Source organism: Cydia splendana, chromosome 12 (genome assembly GCF_910591565.1).
Source record: "Cydia splendana chromosome 12, ilCydSple1.2, whole genome shotgun sequence".
Classification (NCBI taxonomy): Eukaryota; Metazoa; Arthropoda; class Insecta; order Lepidoptera; family Tortricidae; genus Cydia; species Cydia splendana.
In genome coordinates this window covers 18,766,253-18,786,411 of record NC_085971.1, presented here as the reverse complement: position 1 = coordinate 18,786,411, position 20,159 = coordinate 18,766,253, and the positions used below count along the sequence as shown (strand labels likewise).

The following is a 20,159-nucleotide window of genomic DNA, read 5'->3' as shown; positions in this document are numbered from 1 at the left end:
GTATTATTAGATTTATTTCCATAAGGTACCTTTTCGTAAATGTATGGAGCAAATACTGTTATTGTTATGTAAGTTTAAAGTGGCATAAGGGGTTAAATATAGTATTTAGTTGGGGTTTTAGGATTTATTTCATTTGAATGACAGAATTTCTTTCATATGTGCTCAGAAAAATTGATTGTGTGTCACATTAAAAGTAAAAATATTCAATTTTGTGATTTTATATGAAAAAGTCAGAAAATACATTTTCACCTCTAAATCGGTATTGTTTTTTGCTTAAACTGTCTGTCAGTGTCGTTTTCTAATAGATAAAATTTAAATCTTGAGAGCTCATTGCAATCAATCGTGAAAATGAAATAAAACTTTATTTTCAAGAGATTGGTTAGTATACACATAAATCAGTCGATATCAAAAGTTTCTATTTGCATTACAGAACAAGTCGCAATATTTTTTTAATCTCAGATATATAAGGCATTATTATTTGTAGTCAACTATGTAACTTACTTCAGGAACATAGTTTTTTAGGCGGCTAAACTTAAAACTTCTCTATCGTAAAGTTGCTCATTTCACAACATTATTTTCAAAAAATCATCACTCTGTAACTACGCAACCTAGAAGGTTGATCTTTTGTGTTATCGATAGCTTATTTATTGTAGATTACTGGGGTATGCATAACTCCATACCCGCCATAAGGTACCTTTGACCGTGGGACGTCACATATATATACATTTTTTGATAACTTTATACGATTTCATTTTGAGTTTTAGTAGTGTGTCGATAGATGGCAGTAAATTTACAGTGACTACACAATTTACAATGACAGGACCCCTCTATACTATCTATTCTTTTTGCTAATAGCTACCTAAAGCGACGACATCGCGGAGTGAGCCACGCCTGGTTATGGTGTCATACATATAGCGTTTTTTTACGGGATTCCCAAAATATCGTCTAATATCTCCCGGCACTGCATAAAAGATCAATGCTCTTAAATCGCAAACAGTACTTACTAATAAAAACTGACCATAGATAGACTTTATCACGTTGCAATAAGGTATATGGATTGTCAATTAACGGTATCGAAGATTGTGTGTTTACAGCAAGTCTTGATGCTTTGCCAAATAGTCTCAATCGATGTGCATGGAAAAAAGTGAATAGTCATTAGTCATGCTGTTTTTTTAGGTTGTGGTTGTTGCTTAAAATAAGGAGTAATACTGCAATGTTCTGCCGCCAGAGGCAGCACTAGCACACACTGTAAACTAAGTAACTGTACTTGTTTTGTATACTGTGTATAAAGAGTATTGTAACTTATATATGCTCAAGAGTTTTATGACAAGTTTTCACAGATTATTTATTACGAATAAACTGACCCGCGCGCTCAGTGTCATTGACCGACGGCATCATAGGCGGGACAGCAATACAATTATGCGTGTGCGATAGAGATAGAAACAGGCGGGTCAATGAACGAAATTCTCCGTGCTTAACGTCCATATTTTATTATAATTATTATCAATTGCACTGCATGTTAATTAATGTCAGTGGCGTTCAAAATGTAAATACGGGTGTATTACACCAACTTGTACCCTGCTTTCGGGCGTCCGCTAGCTGGTGCGGGTTAACGAAAAATTGTATGAGCAACACTATCTGGCTGCCTACCGCGAACCACGTTCGACGTGTTGCCTCTCTGTCGCACTTGTAAATTCGTACGTAAGTGTGACAGGGAGGCAACACGTCGAGCGTGGTTCGCGGTAGGCCCTCTGGCGCGAACGCGAGCGACGGATTCTACCTACAATGGCACCCGCGTGCGTGCACCCGCGCCAGTTAGCGGACGCCCTAAATCAGGGGTCTCCAAACCCTGGCCCGCGGGCCAAATCCGGCCCGCGACGCGTTCCAATCCGGCCCGCCACGCGTTCCAATCCGGCCCGCCAATACCTAAAGCGAGTGCCCACTGTCCGGCGGGAGCCAGGCTCCAGGGGTTCAGCATTCATTGAGAGTGGAAGTGTTCCTAACAGCAGCAGCCAGACACCCTCCCCCGGCGCAAAAACCGACGGTGGCCCGCTCGAAAGTTTCTGAGCCGCAATATGGCCCTCAGCTAAAAAAGTTTGGAGACCCCTGCCCTAAATCCGTTTCGTGACTATGTTACTAGAGATGCCACGAATATTCGGCAACTATTCGGTATTCGGCCTATTCGGCCACATTGCCGAATATTCGGTATTCGGTCGAATGTTGCCTGCTATTCGGCCAAATACCGAATATCTGTTGCACCTACCTAAAAAGAAAAATTACTTACACAGAAAAATAACCAAAAACTAGGTATATTTAAGATTAAAATGTGAAAGTAGTTACTATACGAAGGCACGTTTTTGAGCATTTGTTGATTACAAAATATTTTATTTTTATTATGGGTCTGATTTGATTTACTATAACTGCATTAAATAATTCTGTTCAACATAGAAATATATCTTAGCAAACGTTGTGCTTTCTTGGCGAACGGTTTTCATAATAATTGTGACTCAAAATGGTCGCATGTCATGCCGAATATTCGGTATTCGGCGGAGAGAGAGGCCGAATATTCGGTATTCGGCCAAAATGCACTATTCGGGGCATCTCTATATGTTACATGTACAATCAGCGGCAAAAGTTGTTAACCGTGTGAGGTCTTCAGGGATAATTTTGACCACTTAACTTATCTACTTACATTCTTTAAATCCACAGACCAGAACCAGGGTGGGTACCCGCAAGGTGGATATCCGCAAGGAGGCTACCCGCAAGGTGGCTACCCGCAAGGTGGCTATCCCCCTCCAGGTGGCTATCCCCCTCCAGGTGGCTATCCGCCGCAAGCTGGATATCCAGCGCAAGGTGGCTATGCACCTCAGCCGGGCTATGGCGCTCCGGGATATGCTGGTGAAGTAAGTTTATCATTTTATTTTTCCTTAAACTAATTATAATTACATATGTAAGCAGGTACGGATGTAGTGCAATAGTTATTTGTTTTACAAGGGGGCAAAGTTGTTGTTTAACCGCTCGTGCTAATATTGATACCCGAGCAGGCGAAAGATTCCAAAATTGAACCACGAGCGTAGAGTGGTTCGAAAAATGGAATCTTGAGCCTTGCGAGGGTTTCAAAGCACGAGGGTTAAACAAAATTTGCCCCCGAGTGAAACACAAAATTTTTCACCACACCACAGCAAATATTAAATGTAAAATATCAAACAAAATCAAACCAGATCCAAATGAATGTTATTAAATATTTATCATCCAAAATCATCATTTAAAAGTCAATTCTACCAGCAAACATAAGAAAACAACTCAAAATTTGCATTTAACTACTTTGCCTCACATGTGAATAAAATGCAACTTTGCTATCAGCTTGTGAAGTGCAAAGTAAGCCTTTCCGAGCTGGTGTGCTGAAAAATTGTTTTCCATCGTACTTTCTCGGAAACGTTCGTACCTATTTGTCATGCTACTTCAGTCAACCTCAGTACTTGATGTACCGAGACTGACTGAAATAGCAAGACAGGTTCGTACTTACGTTTCTGTGAAAATACGATGGAAAATAATTATGCACTACAACTGGACCTAATATTTTGTGGATATAGGTAGAATATTTTAATTAGAAACTGCCGAAACTGAATTTTAATTAAATAATTTTATTATTACAGTTAACAATAAACTGAACATAGTACATTAGTATTACAGTTAAATTAAAGCAGGAAACCGCTCTTTAATCGCTTATCAAAAGCGGTAAACTTAAGTAACGTAAAAAACGCCAGATAAGCGTTTCCTTAGTCAGCAATTCAGTAAATGTTATAACATATAATACAGTATGTAACTGAACGAAAAGCAATTACTCAAACCCGTTAATGTTTAGGTCATACTGAGCAACTTCTACAATGGGACCAACCCCGAAAACGCGGAAAAAAAATTGGATGTTTCATATATTTTGCTGGTCTCATGTTGAAATTTCCTATGGGGGAGTCAATTTTTTTTTCGCTATTTCGGGGTTGGTCCCATTGTAGAAGTTGCTTAGTATGACCTAAACATTAACGGGTTTGAGTAATTGCTTTTCGTTCATTTACATACTAAATATCTAGTAGGTTATGAATTATGAATTAAAAATGATTGATAGTTCATTGATAAATTATAATAAAAGTTATTCATTAAAATTCTACTTCGAGATTCAATCGTGTAACAAATTGTTTAAAGAGGAAGTAGAAATGGAACGAAGTGTGTTATTTTCCTGTTAAATGCCAAATTATGGCTTAAAGATGGAATACAATGGCATTTTCAGGACAAACTGTTGTTTTACATGTAAGTCATGTTTTAATAAATATTAGGTACCTACATGGCCTATGGGGGTGTGTATTGTGTAATGATCCGTATAACAATTTTTGATATATTTTCAAAAGATATAACAATTTTTGATATAATTTCATGGTGTATAATCACTTAAGCGGTATAATGAACTTTTGATATAACAACAAAATAAATATTTTCATGGGGTATAATGCTTAATCGATATAAAAGCTATTCGACATAACGTTTACTGGATATAATGAATATTTGTTAGAAGTATTTATGGTATAATGTATTCTAATGTATAAAAATAAGTTGAGGTTTGTCAAAAAAAAAATAAGGTCACTGTGGGCAAGTCCGTCTACAAGGCAAGTCCGTCAACACGTTATAACTTTTGAATTTGAAGGCGTATGCGACTTTGGAGTCCAGTCGAGTAACCAGTTTTTCACGCTAGTTCCGTCACTGTAAAACAGATGGCGCTGTGACAACCAACTTCAGAGCAATCCGCCTCAACAAGTCATTTCGTGTTTTGAACTCGAAGTCATAGTGCGACAACCGTTCGAAAAAATTTTTTAAAAAATAGTTTTTGAAAAGATTGTGCATCAGAAAGTAACTACGTAGGTAGCTTAAGAACCAGTTGTCTTTATTCTATTTTTAAAATATCAGAAATTAGCTTAGTTTTGTAATTATACGTTCCACAATTTATCATATTAAAATTTGACTAAGTTGGAAAGTCCGTCTATTATGTTCAAGGCAAGTCCGTCATATGCCGGATTTTCGTTAAATCAGAGATTACCAACTGTTTTTGCGACTTTAATATTATAACCATTTGATAAGGTATCAAAAAATCCTCCTGACTTTGCACATGATGTTACTTTATTAAATTTTGATCTCAGTAAATTAAAAGAAACGATTAAAATTCATTTTAAAATTACTATTGATATTTTATTTCGGAAATCAAAAAAATAATTATGTTTAAATATTTGCCAAAAAAGGTTTACCACCCCATCTTGGTAGTATATGCCGGACTTGCCTTTGTTTTAGAAAAATGGTGTTTATTTCGAATCTGAACCGTATATTGACAAGTTTAAAATACACTTTTCATTGTCTTGATCCGTTCTTTTTAGGAATTTGACTACGAACATATACACATCCATAGATTGGCTGATATCATAACTAGACGGACTTCCCTTAAACTGCACGGGAAGTCCGTCTACTCGCCGAATTTTAAAAAATGTCATTGTTTTTGCTTAATTTGTGCTTGAAATGATCTGTCACTAAGGCTAAACTATTAATTATTAAATTCTTCATCGTATGCGATTACAAGCAGTAACATAGGTGAATAATTAACGGAACTAGATCACTCCAAAGTCAAAAAAAAATAAAGTATGCCGGACTTCGCCACAGTGACCTTAATAAAAACTCGGTTCTGGCGCTTCGCCGGCCGCTACCGCGGCACGCTCGCTTCGCTCGCTCGGCTCGCGCGCTGTAGAGTCGCAGTTCTACCTAACACTCCTCCTCGCTTCGCTCGTCGTCGTACCAAACTGAGACCTGCCTTAAGTTCGAATACGTAGGTTGTTATAATAGTAGTAAATATTACAAATTATACCAGTACTACATTATGCCAACTGAGCGTTATATCGAACATAATTCACATATGCGTTATACGCTGTTAATGTTAGATTAGAAGTTGTTATATTACAAGTTAATTATACTTGACGATAGTTAGACTCTCTAAGAATATACCATGTATTGTTATAGCAAAAGTGCATTATGTCCCTCAATCGTTATATCGACTAAAAATATATCAAAAGTTGTTATATGGACCGTTACGCACCCGGCCTATGGCCTATGTCCAGCAGTGGATGTCCTCTGGCTGATATGATGAGGTACCTACATTATAAATAGCAGGACATGCTTAAAATAATTCACTTTAAAATTGACAAGACAAAAAAACTGATGTCAAACTATTATTATTAAATTAATAGACACGATTTCGGAATCTTGCGGGTTTAGAAGTGTCCAAAATATATAGATCTGATTCTTCTCTGATAAATCGTTAAACCATTATTATTTAATTGACTCTAGTAACATTGAGCTTCGTCATATTGAGAAACATGGTATTGCGGTTAAATGACTCGTATACTAGTAAGGTCAATTTAGCTTCACCACTAATGAAACCAATGTTAATGAATAAGATCTCAATCGATTATTTTTTATACAACGGTATGTAATAACTAATAATAAGGTACGTTTTAACTTACTACCAAAATCAGAAGGATTAGAAAACAGGTGGCTCGAATACTTTTCTCACGATCCTGACTGAGATTTCCGGTATCGATTCGAAACCGGGAGTTCCTGGGACTTTTCGTTACCGAGTTATTTGAGTCATAATTATTTTCGTTGTCTTGTTTCTACCACTCTGTCCCCCTTTATTTTTGTCTATTATCAAATAAATATAAATAGTTGAGTGCAATTGCATGTATTTCTAGCTGTAAATTATATTATAATTCTCTTGAGAAAAATTAAAAACTAAATTTCACCCACTACAAAAAGCTCCACTCCGTCATATTTTTTGGGGACAAAAAACAAGACGACTAAAATAATTTTGACCCATTTATAGTTTTGCTATTAGTTCAGATAAAAGAATAAATCATTTTTCGTCTGCTTTTTGTTTTATGGGTATCCTTTTAAATATCACATTCCGATGAACCGGGATGTCCATTTGATCAGTACCGGTTTTGATTGGCTTGAATTTTCCCGGGAAATCCCGGTACTTTCTGTATCATCCGCGATAGCATACCCTATTTTTGACATAGATACATTTGTTAATATGTAATGTTTTTTTTTCAGGCGGGTGGATACGGCCAACCAGGCGTGTCAGATTTGGGGGAAGATGGTTCCGTCAAGGGGTTCGATTTCAATGACCAGAGTATCCGCAAGTCCTTCATTCGTAAGGTAAGGGTTACTTTTTTCTCGCTTTCAGCTCACGTGCACAATATCGCCTGTGTAAATTATGTAATTGCCAACGTAGCACACAATGTACAATTAAAAAAAAAATCTTTATTGCAAGTTTGAGTTGTTACATAACATTGGTTCCTGGCTCTCAAAGTAGGTTTCCCTGTGTCTCAAGAGCCAGTTCCTTCCCAATTACAAGCGTAGGTAATGTTACAATGTTAGACATTTTATACATATTACATATTTAACAATATTAAAATTAATTTTAAAGTAAGATGAAACTGTGATGTGTGTGTACGCGCGCGTGTGTGAGTATTCTGTGTGTCTGATTTTTTAAATTCTTTTATTTTAAATTTTAATTTGTCTGTATTTAATAAATTTTAAATTATTTTTAATTTTTTTAAATACAGTCAACATTTTTATGTGTATTAAATGTTTTTATGTTAATTGATGTGATTAGTATGTAAGCGCTTTGGTATGACACTGTAATGCTTATATGTATATGCTGAAATAACTGCAATGAAAAATAAACATCCCTATTAAATATTCGAAACAAACTTCGCAGATCGACCTAATTACACAATAAACATTTTTTTTTAAATAGATACTAGGTGAAAATGTATTAAGTACCTACAGAAAAATAATTCATTAAGGGGCTACCCCACGCCAATGACCTTCGATCTGAATCCCTTACTTTTCTAATGTTTTGTGTAGCTTATTATAATAACAGCAACGGCTTTAAGCAATATAGTATCCCATATTTACTTCAAAGTTCATTGTCTTCGAGATATTTGGCATCAAAGTTATTAAGCATTATGGTACGGAACCCTTCGTGCGCGAGTCCGACTCGCACTTGCCCGGTTTTTATTATTTTAGACAATGTTTATAAAATTCATAAAAAAATAAGTATTCATTTTTATCAAAATCCGGTGGACAAAACCGGAGATAAAAGATTGAAAAACCGATAACCGTTTGTCTTATAATTCTATCTGTAGTGCAAAAAAAGGAGATACGATTCAAAACTTGTCAAAAATCGATGAAAACCTCGGGTAGCCCCTTAAGATAAGATAGAATGAATGTTTTTTTAGGGCTTTTTTTTAATTACACTTATCATAATCAGCATATCACGTAAGTAACAGTTATTCTAATCATAAAAAAAGCTTTACTTTTTTACACCAGTATTTTATACCAAGGTTAGCGAACCGTATCGACGAGTAACTGTCGAAACATCGTATTAGAATTACTACAGTTAAGTTTAAACTTTATATCAATGGAATAAAGTTTATATTTGTGATTGACAATATTAGTATTGTATAATATCACGTTGACGAGGAGGTGTTCCCTAATTTCGAAGTACGTGTCAACTGCCCGGCTAGCTCAGTCGGTAGAGCATGAGACTCTTAATCTCAGGGTCGTGGGTTCGAGCCCCACGTTGGGCGAAATCTTTTTGTATTTTTTTTATTTTATTTTTCTATGCCAATTCCTCTCGTTTCCTGAAGGTTTAGAAATTTTCGGAAAGTAGGTAGGTCCTCAGCTGGTTGCTGCTGTTAGGGATGAACCCCTGGAGCCTGGCTCACGCGGGCCGGACGCTTTGGGTGTCGGCGGGCCGGATTGGAACGCGTCGCGGGCCGGATTTGGCCCGCGGGCCGGGGTTTGGAGAGCCCTGGCTTATATTATGCTATATATATCCAATAACTATTATGTTTCAGGTGTATTCCATCCTGATGTGTCAGCTGCTGGTCACTATGGCATTCATTACACTTTTCACCTACCATGAGGGCTCCAAGCTGTGGTTTAGAGATCATTCCTACATGATGTAAGTTTATTTATTCTTTATTTATTTTTCGTCTTAACCTTTTGAGCGCCACAGACGGCAATTGACGTCAACGCAAAATCGTGACAACGACGCCAAAGACGGCATTTGACGTCGATCGTTTTTTGATGAGAATCAACTGAAAAATACCCCACTTTTATTAGGTTGGCATTATTTATTCACAAAACTAAATTTTACCCCCGTGGCGTCAGCGGCACGGCAAATGGATGCGCCGTTTGGCGTTCAAAAGGTTAAGTTAGGTTGTGTATTTTACTTTTATATTCATGTTATCATTAATATAAAAGTAAAATACAAAAGCACATAAAAAACAATAAAAAAAAAATACATATAAACACATTATAAAAAACCTAACCTAGGGTGCCGCCAGCAGCAGGGCAAGGCCCAAGCTACCGGTGGTCAGGGCCGCAGAGACAAGAACCGACGTACTATCCGCGCCGTGTCCAAGATCACCGCCTTCTGCATCCGACCCTTGATCCAAGCACCTAGCGAGAATCTCTCAAGATGTTGGTCGAGACTCTTCGCTATTAGATTGTTCGCTGAAACGACTATCGGGACGATGATCGTCGAATCAACATCCCACATGGCGGTTATCTCGTGAGCCAAGTCTAGGTACTTATTGGACTTGTCCTTCTCGGCTTTCACGAGATTTTCATCATAGGGGATGGTGATGTCAACGAGTACGGCCCAGCGTTGCGATGGGTCTATTATCTCAATGTAAATTATTATTTATTTATTATTATTTGCTTCCAGGTTCGTGGCCCTGGCCGTTGTTATAGTCTGCCTGATCGTGATGGCGTGCTGCGGCAACGTCCGTCGCCAGGCGCCGTTAAACTTCATCTTCCTCGGTATCTTCACTCTCGCGGAGAGTTTCTTGCTCGGGGCAGTGTCGAGCACCAAGGCGCCTGAAGCGGTAAGTTTGAAATTGTTCGGTCATTCACCCATCGCCTCTGTCACTCACACAACTCTATATTCGCTACCTCGGTCACTCATCAACCCAACTACTACGTCACAGCCGGTCATTCATCCCAGTCACCCACTCAGTCGGTCACTCATGCAGCGCCCACTTGGTCACTCACGAATCCAGTCAACTTGGTCTCCCTCCTGTCAGTCAAACATTCATGGTTGATGACGTGACACTTGACAGCTCACTCTGACCGCGCTATGATCCGGTCGGCTCGTGTAGCGCATGTTCACGTGGCGTCGTGCTGCGGCAGCGTGCCTCTACAGGCATCGATGTTATTCCAAAATAAAATGAAACTCAATAAAAGCTTTCAAATTCATCAGCTAGGCCATATTTTATGAAATTTTTTGCTCACATTCTAATTGCATGTTTCAGGTGATGATGGCAGTGGGAGTGACAGCGGCTGTGTGCCTCGCCCTGACGATATTCGCTCTGCAGACCAAATGGGACTTCACCATGATGGGAGGATTCCTCGTGTGCGCTACTGTTGTGCTGCTATTGCTTGGTGAGTTTCAAGACAACTTGCGTTCACCATGCAGGCTAATTTTCTAGAAAATGTATAAGTCTAGTTAATGGCTTTTGCCGTAACATGCGTTTTTGTGGGAAAATATGACAAATATTTAAAAACCGAGAATTTCATGATTTCTCATTTGCCATTTTCGAAATCGACCATCACTCAAAACCATCCGGAAATAATCCATTTTGAATTTGAGGTCGAAATTTAAGATGTGTGAGATGTTAAAACATAATATATCACGTGTATCGCGAATTTATTTTGTTACCTTTATATGTTTTAATATGTGTTCAAAACGTGAAAGTTTTAAATGTGTAAGATGTGTCAAAGTATCCCTATCAATATGAGAAAAACACATTTACAATATTTAGGGTTTGTTTTCATAGGTATCACAGAAACTAAAATGATTATTCGGTTGGCTTGTCTTCCCCCAATCTCTCTGGTTTTGTGCTAAAATACAGCTGGATTGGGCTGTTAGCCCATCGAAATGTCATTTGCATAAAAACACGTAAGCGGATGCCAATCGGACCCCCAGGCTCCCATGAGCCGTGGCAAAAAGCGGGGAAGAAGCCAGAATGGTGATGACCTGATGACTTTCATATAATCAACATAATACTTACTTCACTGGCTCAGTAACCCAAAAAGGTACTTGGCTTCCGACACAAGAGAGCTCCCTATTCTGCTCTGCGCCACTTCACGTCAGTTGGGTATTCCAAAGGCGGACAGGTCTTTGAGGGCTTCGTCACTTCAGTTTATACAATAGTAATTTTCACATCACCTATTCGGAAAAGGGCTTTTTCTTCCCCGCTAGGAGGGATCAAAGTGGCACTTTTCCTCTCTGCTAGGGGGGATCAAAGTGGCTTCTGTTCTAGGACACTGTTTTTGTTATTTTTTGCATTCTTTTTTTAGCTTGAATAATATTTTGAAACATAATAATTTGTGTCAACACTAAGATTTTTTTATTTGAGCGCAATTCAAGTGTTAACGCGCAAGACGAAATAATTTTGATACCGTGTGACACATACTGCTTTTCACATCAACTATGAGGAAAATAAAAAAATCTTAGTGTTGACACAATCTGATGCTTAAACAGATTATTTAAGTTAAAAAATTAATGTGCAAAAAATTTAAAAATAGTGTGCTAGGACAGAAAAGTATTACTTTGATCCCTCCTAGCAGGGAAGAAAAGTGCCACTTTGATCCCCCCTAGCAGGGAAGAAAAAGCCCTTTTCCGAATAGGTGATGTGAAAAATAATAAACCAATCTAATCTATTCCCAGGTATTGTCGCCATGTTCGTCCGTAACAACATCCTTCAACTGGTCTACGCATCCATCGGCGCCCTCATCTTCTCCATGTACCTCGTCTACGACACCCAGCTCATGATGGGCGGCAAGCACAAGTACAGCATCAGCCCTGAGGAGTACATCTTCGCCGCCCTGAACTTGTACCTGGACATTATTAACATCTTCATGTACATTCTGACTATCATCTCCGCTTCGAGGGATTAAGGTTGCGTTGTTGTAACGGAGCTCTGCGGAGGCGGAGTATTTGGCACTTGAATTTGATACCGCATTTAAATATTTATCAAACGGACACCTCTATAGTTACACATATTTATACTTGCTTAGTAGACTTACATAATGCAGATGATCAACTTTAGATGCGGTATCATATTTGAGTGATTTTTGTAAGGTAAACTACCCAACGATTGGCACTGAAACGTAACCAGCTATTGGGACCTTTTTGTATGAAAGTCATCTTAGCCTGTCTTTGGTTGGAGGATATGGGGAGGGGCAACAATAGGGTAGTTTACCTTTACGTGGGCAAAAGGTGACGAAAACGCACACGATGCAAGATTTTACAACTTTAGTTAACTGTGACAATAGATTTCGAAAATGTAATGTAATTCGTAGTAATTTCATTTCATTCACCTAATAAAACAGTAATCAAGTCTTGCTAGGTAGTGCTTAGCTTGTCGTCATCTTAATTAAAAACTTATGTCTCTTAAATTAGTATAGTGAGGCATAAATTTAACCTTTTGACCGCCTAGGACGTCTATACACGCGCATATAAAGAGCCCTTAACGCCATGACGTGAATGAACGTTAAGTAACGGGCAAAATCTGTAATAAACAATTCTGTATTTTATTACTGACTTTGATTTTATTTTTTGGGGCTTGGCGGTCAAAAGGAGTGTTTATTATATTGTGATTCTCAATAATATTTCGTATTTTTGTCACATGACTAAAATAAGTTGTCGTGTTGCTTAAAAACTCAATAATAGGTACTCATTTATTTTTCCCTTATGTTTAATTGGAAATTTAAATATCCGTATGGTTTGTTGCTCTTTTTAAATTATTCGTAATATTAGTAAACATCGAATATTTTTTCTCGTAAAGCTATAGGATTTTACAAAGGTCCATAATAAATTATTCTTACCCTAAATGATGACTTTCATTATTTTTCTTTTTATTAGAAAGCAATATAATTAATCAATATAAAATACTAATATATCTATAATAATAATCTATACCTTTCTTAGAAAATGTTTGCAGAAATGTTAATATTAGTAGTACGCGTGAGAAAGGGGTGATTTGCCTTTACATGTATGTATTGCAGTGGCGGGACGTCCTTATAACATCGAATTCTACCACTTTGACTCCAGGAAGGTTTGAACTCCTTATAATTTTTATATTAAATATATTAAAAACGGTTCACTCACGTATTTTAAGTCGGAAAACGCTCATAATATCGTTAATATATTTAATATATCTGTGTCTCACGGTAGTTTTTATATTATCTCATCTCAGATACTAAAATAACGGTTCGATTGGTCAATAATCAATATTTTTTTTTATTTACACACAAGGTACATGCTCACAAAAAAATAAATATCGCCAAACTGACCAGTTTGTTGGCGAATTTATAACCCAATCTGTTCAATCGTGTCATTTTAGCACCTGGAATTATAAAACAGCTTAGTTTTCGCAATAGTTAAATTCGGACATTTTGTAGCAATTTAGTTAGCAATTTTACCATCTTAACTGGTGAATGAAAAATTTTATAACAGTAATATGTAAATAAACCCCTCAAGTCTCAAGGGTTTTGACTTTTCATACATCTTGAATTCGCGTCCGTGGATTCTTTAACGACGTGATATCGCGTCCGCGAACTTCGAGGGGTTAAATCAACTACACTATACGGATTTTGCCACAAAATGATTGGTCTTAATTATAACGACCCGCCTCTGATGTTATGTATGCCTCACGCAATATGTAATATTGATATTGTGATGAGACTGAAATGATGGATATGTATTTAATATTGATATTAGTGGTGGAGAATAAATATAAATTGTATACTTACCAGTAGTTACTCAGAAAATGAACTTTATGCTAACGGTTTAGAGTTGATAATAAGTTTGTATGGTTGGTTACTGGGAAAAAGCCTGTACTGATTGTTGATTTTTTAAATGTCGTAACCCCTTACTGCGTGTAATACAAAAAGGCTTGTTTAAATTTGAACTTTAATAGCTGTTAATAGAGTTGAATATCATATCTGCCATATATGGTTTCGTAAGCGGTAAGGGGTTAAATGTAAAAAAGTCAATGTGAATATGTATTGAGAGAAAACATTTTTCAATGGTACATTTTTCTAATAGATAATAAATACTCTATGAAAAAATCTCTCATAGCTACTTGCTAGTTATCGGCGGTGGGAAAGCTACCTTATATCGTTTGTACTTTTTTCAGTGGAGTTAAAAATTGTTAAAAGGTACGGTCGAAAGTATTAGTTTATGAATCATTTCTTACCTTGTCACAGTGACAACCAATATGAAATTCGCTAGAGACCTCATACTATTGTCACTGTGACAAGGCACATAATAAGGTCATAAATTAAAACTTTCGACTGCACATAGTACCTATATTTTAAACTTGTTTTTGAACACATAAAATACAACTCATATTTTAAATTTTTGGCTGGGGATACTTAGAATCGATAACAGAACACGTTCCAACAGTTTTTAGAATTTTTGTCTGTTTGTCTGTTTATCTGTTTGTCTGTTTATTTGAACGCGCATCACGTGAAAACGGCTGACAGGTTTTTGAATGAAGATATTTTTTTTTTGTTTATTTTTCTTGTAACATTAGTGAATACAAATACTTAATGGTTGCAGTAGTTTTACTAAACAGGCGGTCTAGGTATTTTAACGAAGGGTCCTAATATTGTTTTCGGTTACCGCGATAGTTACTCGAGAGTTTCTTTTATTTTTTGCCATCTTCATATATTGTAACCTTTTTTGCCACTTTTCAACCGACGAAAAAAAAAACGGAGGAGGTTCTCAAGTCGACGCGTATATTTTTTTTTTTTTTTTTTTTTTATGTATGATTTTGATAATTAATTTTTATTGGAAAGGGTATACCCCGAAGTTGGTCCCATATAAATTTGGAAAAAAAAAATCCAACCTTAAGGGTAGGAAAATAGGGGATGATTGATTTTTTCACTCACCGATTGTAACGTATGACCACGCATAACCTTTTACAGAGTAGTCGTAATAATAATAAAAATTTGGAAAAAAAACCTACCCTAAGGGTGGGAAAATAGGGGTAATTTATTTATATTACAGAACATAATAGTTAAAGTAGGATTATTAATATAACAGTTAATAGCTAAAGCAAGGTAGGTAGCTATTTTAAAAGTAATCAAAAATTAAGCATGTAATAATTTGTATAAATTATAGCCACAGAAAATTATAAAATAAAACTTTTAACAAAAAAAATAATTGTGTTATTTCTACTCAGAATCACGAGCTCTTTCGATCGTAATGAGAAAAAAAAGAGTTTTTTCCTATTGTGTTACCATTTCCCCATATACTTTATATGGCGGTAACAAAAAGGAAAGTTTGAAAAATGTATGGAAATTTTAGGACACTTTTTTTCTCCTAAAAGGATGGAAAGGGCTCGCGATTCTGACTAGAAATAACACAAAAGTGGCAAAAAATGTCACAGTATATAAAAATGGCAAAAAATAAAAGAAACGCTTACTCATGAAATAAAACTATTGAAACGGATTATATCGCTTATATTGAATTAGTATCCAGACGTTTCGACGCTGTAAAGGGTTCGAAACGTCGGGATGTAGTATGAATTCAATATACGCGATATAATCCGTTTCAATAGTTTTATTTCATGAAGGGTCCTAAGTTAAAGACCGCTTTAATAAAACTAAAATAAACCTTAAAATACTTATTTTTATACAACGTGTCTAATTTGATTTCTCTTTAGTCAGGCCAAGCTAACTCTGCGCCGTTTTGGCAAGCGACAGAATGTGGAAGTGTCACTTTAAAAGTAATAACGATGATGTTATGACGTCTACAGTGACACTCTTCACTTTGGCACTGCTAAGTTAGTTTGGATTAAAAACTATGGTTTTTACTGAGTTTCTAATTGATTTGTCTTATATAATGTACAAACTTAAATTATTACAGTGTTAGTGCATAAGGCTTTATTAAATGTAACATTTACACGATTTTGGGTTTGATAAGCAATGTTTGCATTTAAGGTCCCCGTAGACGGATGGTTTTATTGATATATTGCGCAATAAAGTTGACCGCCCACGAGATGTGTTTTTGTCCTAACCCAAAGATAATAATCTACCTGATAATTATTCAATAATATGTATCTAAATGTCACCATTTTGTACCGATTGTCAGATCCATCCACACACAGTTGGCATCAGACATATTTGAGCGGCAAATGTTCTCAAAAACATCTGAACACGCAACATGAAGTTATTAATAAGTTCGATTAAATTTTAATAATTATTAATCGGAATATAGTTGCAATTGATTTGTTGCGTTCAATAATGCAAAATTAACTCTATTTCCTACAATTAAGGTTCAATTTCACTGGCAAAATTGTTAATATTTTTTTATGTTAATAATAGAGGCTTTGTTCAGATATTTGTGAACACCTTGGCTGATCCGATATATCTAATGCGACTACATCGAGAAATAATATTAGTCATTAAAATAATTATAATATTACATACTTAATATTCACTCATATTATATGTATGTAAGGTTTATTTGTTTGAGTTAGAATTCACGAAAATGAATGAGCCTTACAAGTATTTGTCATTTCATAACCTAATATAATAAAATAGAATAGTTTCTCGTTTTGTTATACTCTTCTATAGTTTACCTATACTCTGTATCTTTAGGTATTTAAATAAAAGTAAACAAAATCTACCCTCAAATGGCTCCTTAAGCCAGTTGAGGGTAGAAGAAAACATTACACGATCAAATAATGTAGGTTAAAGTCAGGTTCAGTGACTGATCCAGACGGTTTTGTAATTGGTCGGTCAACCAATAAATGTTATAACTACCATGGTATAATAATATACTCCGCCTGGTACTCTATTCCGAGATTCGCGTATGACCTAACTGACACGGGCCTACGTCATCATGCTGTTTACAGGTTCTCAAACTTTAAAATGTGGGAGAATTTTAACCAACGGTGAAAATTATTTTAACGGCATTAATTTTAAGTTATTCATGTAGAAACATAGTAAAATAAAACAAATCTAATGTATTAAATTAAACTTTATTTATCTATACAAAACAAACGTTTGAAAAACTAATTCACAGTATCAAATAAATGACATAAATAGTTCTTTATTCACAGTTACACATTAATTACCAAGCTTACGACGTGAAAAGTTTGGAAAACACTGCGACTGCTACACTGAGCGAGAAGGAAATAACAATTAACACGCGTTCGACAAGGATGACGGTCAGGGCATGAAGTTATCTAGATCCGAATTGTCAAATGTGACAGCGCTATCCTGTGTTGCCAGTAATGTAAACAGAATTACCCGAACGTCTGAAATTTATTTTGTGAATCGGAAGATATTGCTAACGAATAATTAAAAATGGCGTGTTATTGTAAAATTTAAGATAAAATACATATAAATGAAAATTATAAAGAAATATTTTAACTTATTAACCATAGGTATAATGTACCCATGTAACATGTTATGTTGAAATAAAGTGGCAATGTTATTGTGACGTAGGCCCGTTCACTCTGGGAATATTCATCTTCCCAGAGTGAACGGTCTTCTATTCACTCTGGGAATAGAAGACCATGTTTTATTAGACCATGATAACTACCCGAAAATGTACAAATTGTTTGTTTACTTTTATTTACATACCTAAAGATACAGGCTATATACTATATAATCAAAAAGCTGTTACTAAAAATACATATGTATCGAGAAAAATATATTCATATTCAGTCAGTTATTTTTACAAAGCAGCTTTTTGATACCTTATCTTATTATATCTATAGAAATATATATACATACTAGGGTGGTTTGATATGTAACTTGGTTCGACCTGAAACAAATGTGTTGAGGAATGTTGTGTACTTTATGAAACCAAGCTTTATGAAAAATGTGGAGAACTCACTCAGTTGAGATGCAGGCTTCATCTAATTCGCCAGCTAAAACCATATCCTGAATTTCTTAGAGATGTATAGGGTCACCAAGAGTCAAAATCCTGTATAATAAACACATTCATCAGAAAAAAGAAACATACGAGAGCAGAATGAGGCGTCTCACTGTAATTAAACTCAAAAATAAAGTTACTAAGTATAATAGCTCGTGTTAGCTTAAACAGACCAGTCTCCACAAACAGCACCCGTTCGCGAGTATGACGCGTATCTCAGCCATCGCTCACTCAGTAGATGCTTCATCTAATTCGCGTACTTTTATTCTTCTTCCAGCTAAAACCATATCCTGAATTTCTATCGAACCAAGTTATCTCTCAAACCACCCTCGTATTCACGGCTTCGAATAAATCGTTATAGCTTCTTTGGTTTTATTGTAAACTTTGTATTTATAGATAAGTATGATATTAGAAAGACGGGTGCATTTAAATTATAACAAATAGAAATATTCTACAGTCAAATCTAAATATCGTCAGAGCCACTCCACACTAGCCTCTTCCGAGTAACGGCGTCTAGTCAGCTCTGGTTGCTGCACGGCGCAATGTTGGTGCAACTGCACAGCGTCGCCATTTTCCATAGCGCTCAGTTGCTGATTATTCGCCGACGCTCAAAAGACGCTAGTGTGTAGTGGCCCTAGGAGACACCTTGCACTAGCGTCTCCCGAGTGTCGGCGTCTAGTCAACTCTATGGCTGCTGCTCGACGCAACGTTGGCGCAACTGCACAGCGACGCCATTTTCGCACGCTCAAAAGACGCCAGTGTGGGGTGTCTCTTACAGCGCCATATATTCAGCTTTTTTTTACTTCGCGCCTTAGATTCCTTTCTCCTCGAGATTGGTATCGTGTTAAAAAAATATGAATACAACTCATTGGCTTCAAAAACGTGATATTTAGACGATTTACTGTACAATAAGTATAAAACATTTGGTAGAAATTTCATTGCCTCGTATTTTTGTACTAAACTGTACATTCAGCAGTAGATATAGACATATTATGTTTACTTGAAGAAACTGCTTAAAAAAATATCAAATACTTTACAAAAACAATGACAATACTGGCGTGTATAGATTTTTTTGAGTCCCAAGTGTATATTATTGCTGACTGTACAATGTACAATGCATTACTAACTTTGGCATACCTTTGATAATCGGTATTTTTAGATAAAACGTGAATCTGTGCTTTAAAATCTCACCTACTTATAATAAATGTATGGCAGGTACATTCCAAAAGTGTCTTTTTTTAACATCCCAATCCCCCGTGAAAATAGACGTATGGTAGGGAACAGTGAATCGGAAAAAAAATGCCGGATACAGTGGCTTATTTAACCTAGTCTGTATCTTTAGGTATTTAAATAAAAGTAAAGAAAATCTACCCTCATGAAAACATTAATAATGTTGGTTAAAGTCAGGTCGTTCAGTGACAGATCCAGGCGGTTTTGTATTTGGTTGGTTAACCAATAAATGTTATAACTATCCGAAACAATACAAAATTATGTGTTTACTTTTATTTAAATACCTAAAACTACAGAGTATAATTACCAGTGTTGGCCGAACGTTAATTGCAATTGACCATTAACCATTACAAATTGAACCGTAAACAGTAAAGGACGGTTAAATTTGTACTGGTTAATGGTCAAAAATGGTCAATTGCATTAACGTTTCGGCCAACACTGATAATTACAACATGAGAGACTTCACTGCTAATAAAACAGATACATTTAGTAATCGAACAAAGTCAAATGGACGCTCAATGATTATTCTAACACGTAAGGGTGCTACAGAGTATAGCGTTATTTGAGCGACTGAGCCACTTTAATATGCCGTTGAATTTAAAGCGAAGTTATCGTGCCAAATATCGGCTTCTTAGCTTCATCAGAAGTTTCGATAACATAGCGTCACTTACCCTACAGTCCCTACACTTCTGAAATGCCCCCAAAACTGATTCCTGGCGGCATATGGATTCTTGCTTTTAGGTAGGTAGTGCAAGAATGAATTTTCATTTCCTTATTGTTGATGAGCGTGAAAATTCAATTAACTATCTAATGATTACTCATTAAGCATATCTACAGCATTAAGTGTATCAAATATGAGTTTCAA

At 36.1% G+C, this 20,159-nt stretch overlaps 1 protein-coding gene and 1 non-coding gene across 6 annotated transcripts in view; both read left to right on the top strand.

Moving 5' to 3' along the window:
• Positions 1-19,292, top strand: part of LOC134795705 (protein lifeguard 1-like) — a 44,048-nt gene extending 24,756 nt beyond the window's left edge. For 2 of the 5 annotated variants that reach the window (XM_063767644.1, XM_063767643.1), the window contains exons 2-8: positions 2,710-2,766; positions 2,800-2,903; positions 7,144-7,248; positions 8,958-9,064; positions 9,833-9,992; positions 10,419-10,548; positions 11,837-19,292. In XM_063767644.1, coding sequence (XP_063623714.1) covers positions 2,710-2,766; positions 2,800-2,903; positions 7,144-7,248; positions 8,958-9,064; positions 9,833-9,992; positions 10,419-10,548; positions 11,837-12,066 — 893 coding nt within the window. In that variant the 3' untranslated portion in view covers positions 12,067-19,292. Of the gene's footprint in view, positions 1-2,709; positions 2,904-4,162; positions 4,306-7,143; positions 7,249-8,957; positions 9,065-9,832; positions 9,993-10,418; positions 10,549-11,836 lie in introns of those variants that run through there. The other 3 variants (XM_063767642.1, XM_063767641.1, XM_063767645.1) reach the window with 2 other exon arrangements.
• Positions 8,615-8,687, top strand: Trnak-cuu (transfer RNA lysine (anticodon CUU)). Its single transcript has one exon. It is a non-coding gene; the product is annotated as a tRNA-Lys (tRNA).
• Positions 19,293-20,159: the final 867 nt, after the last annotated feature.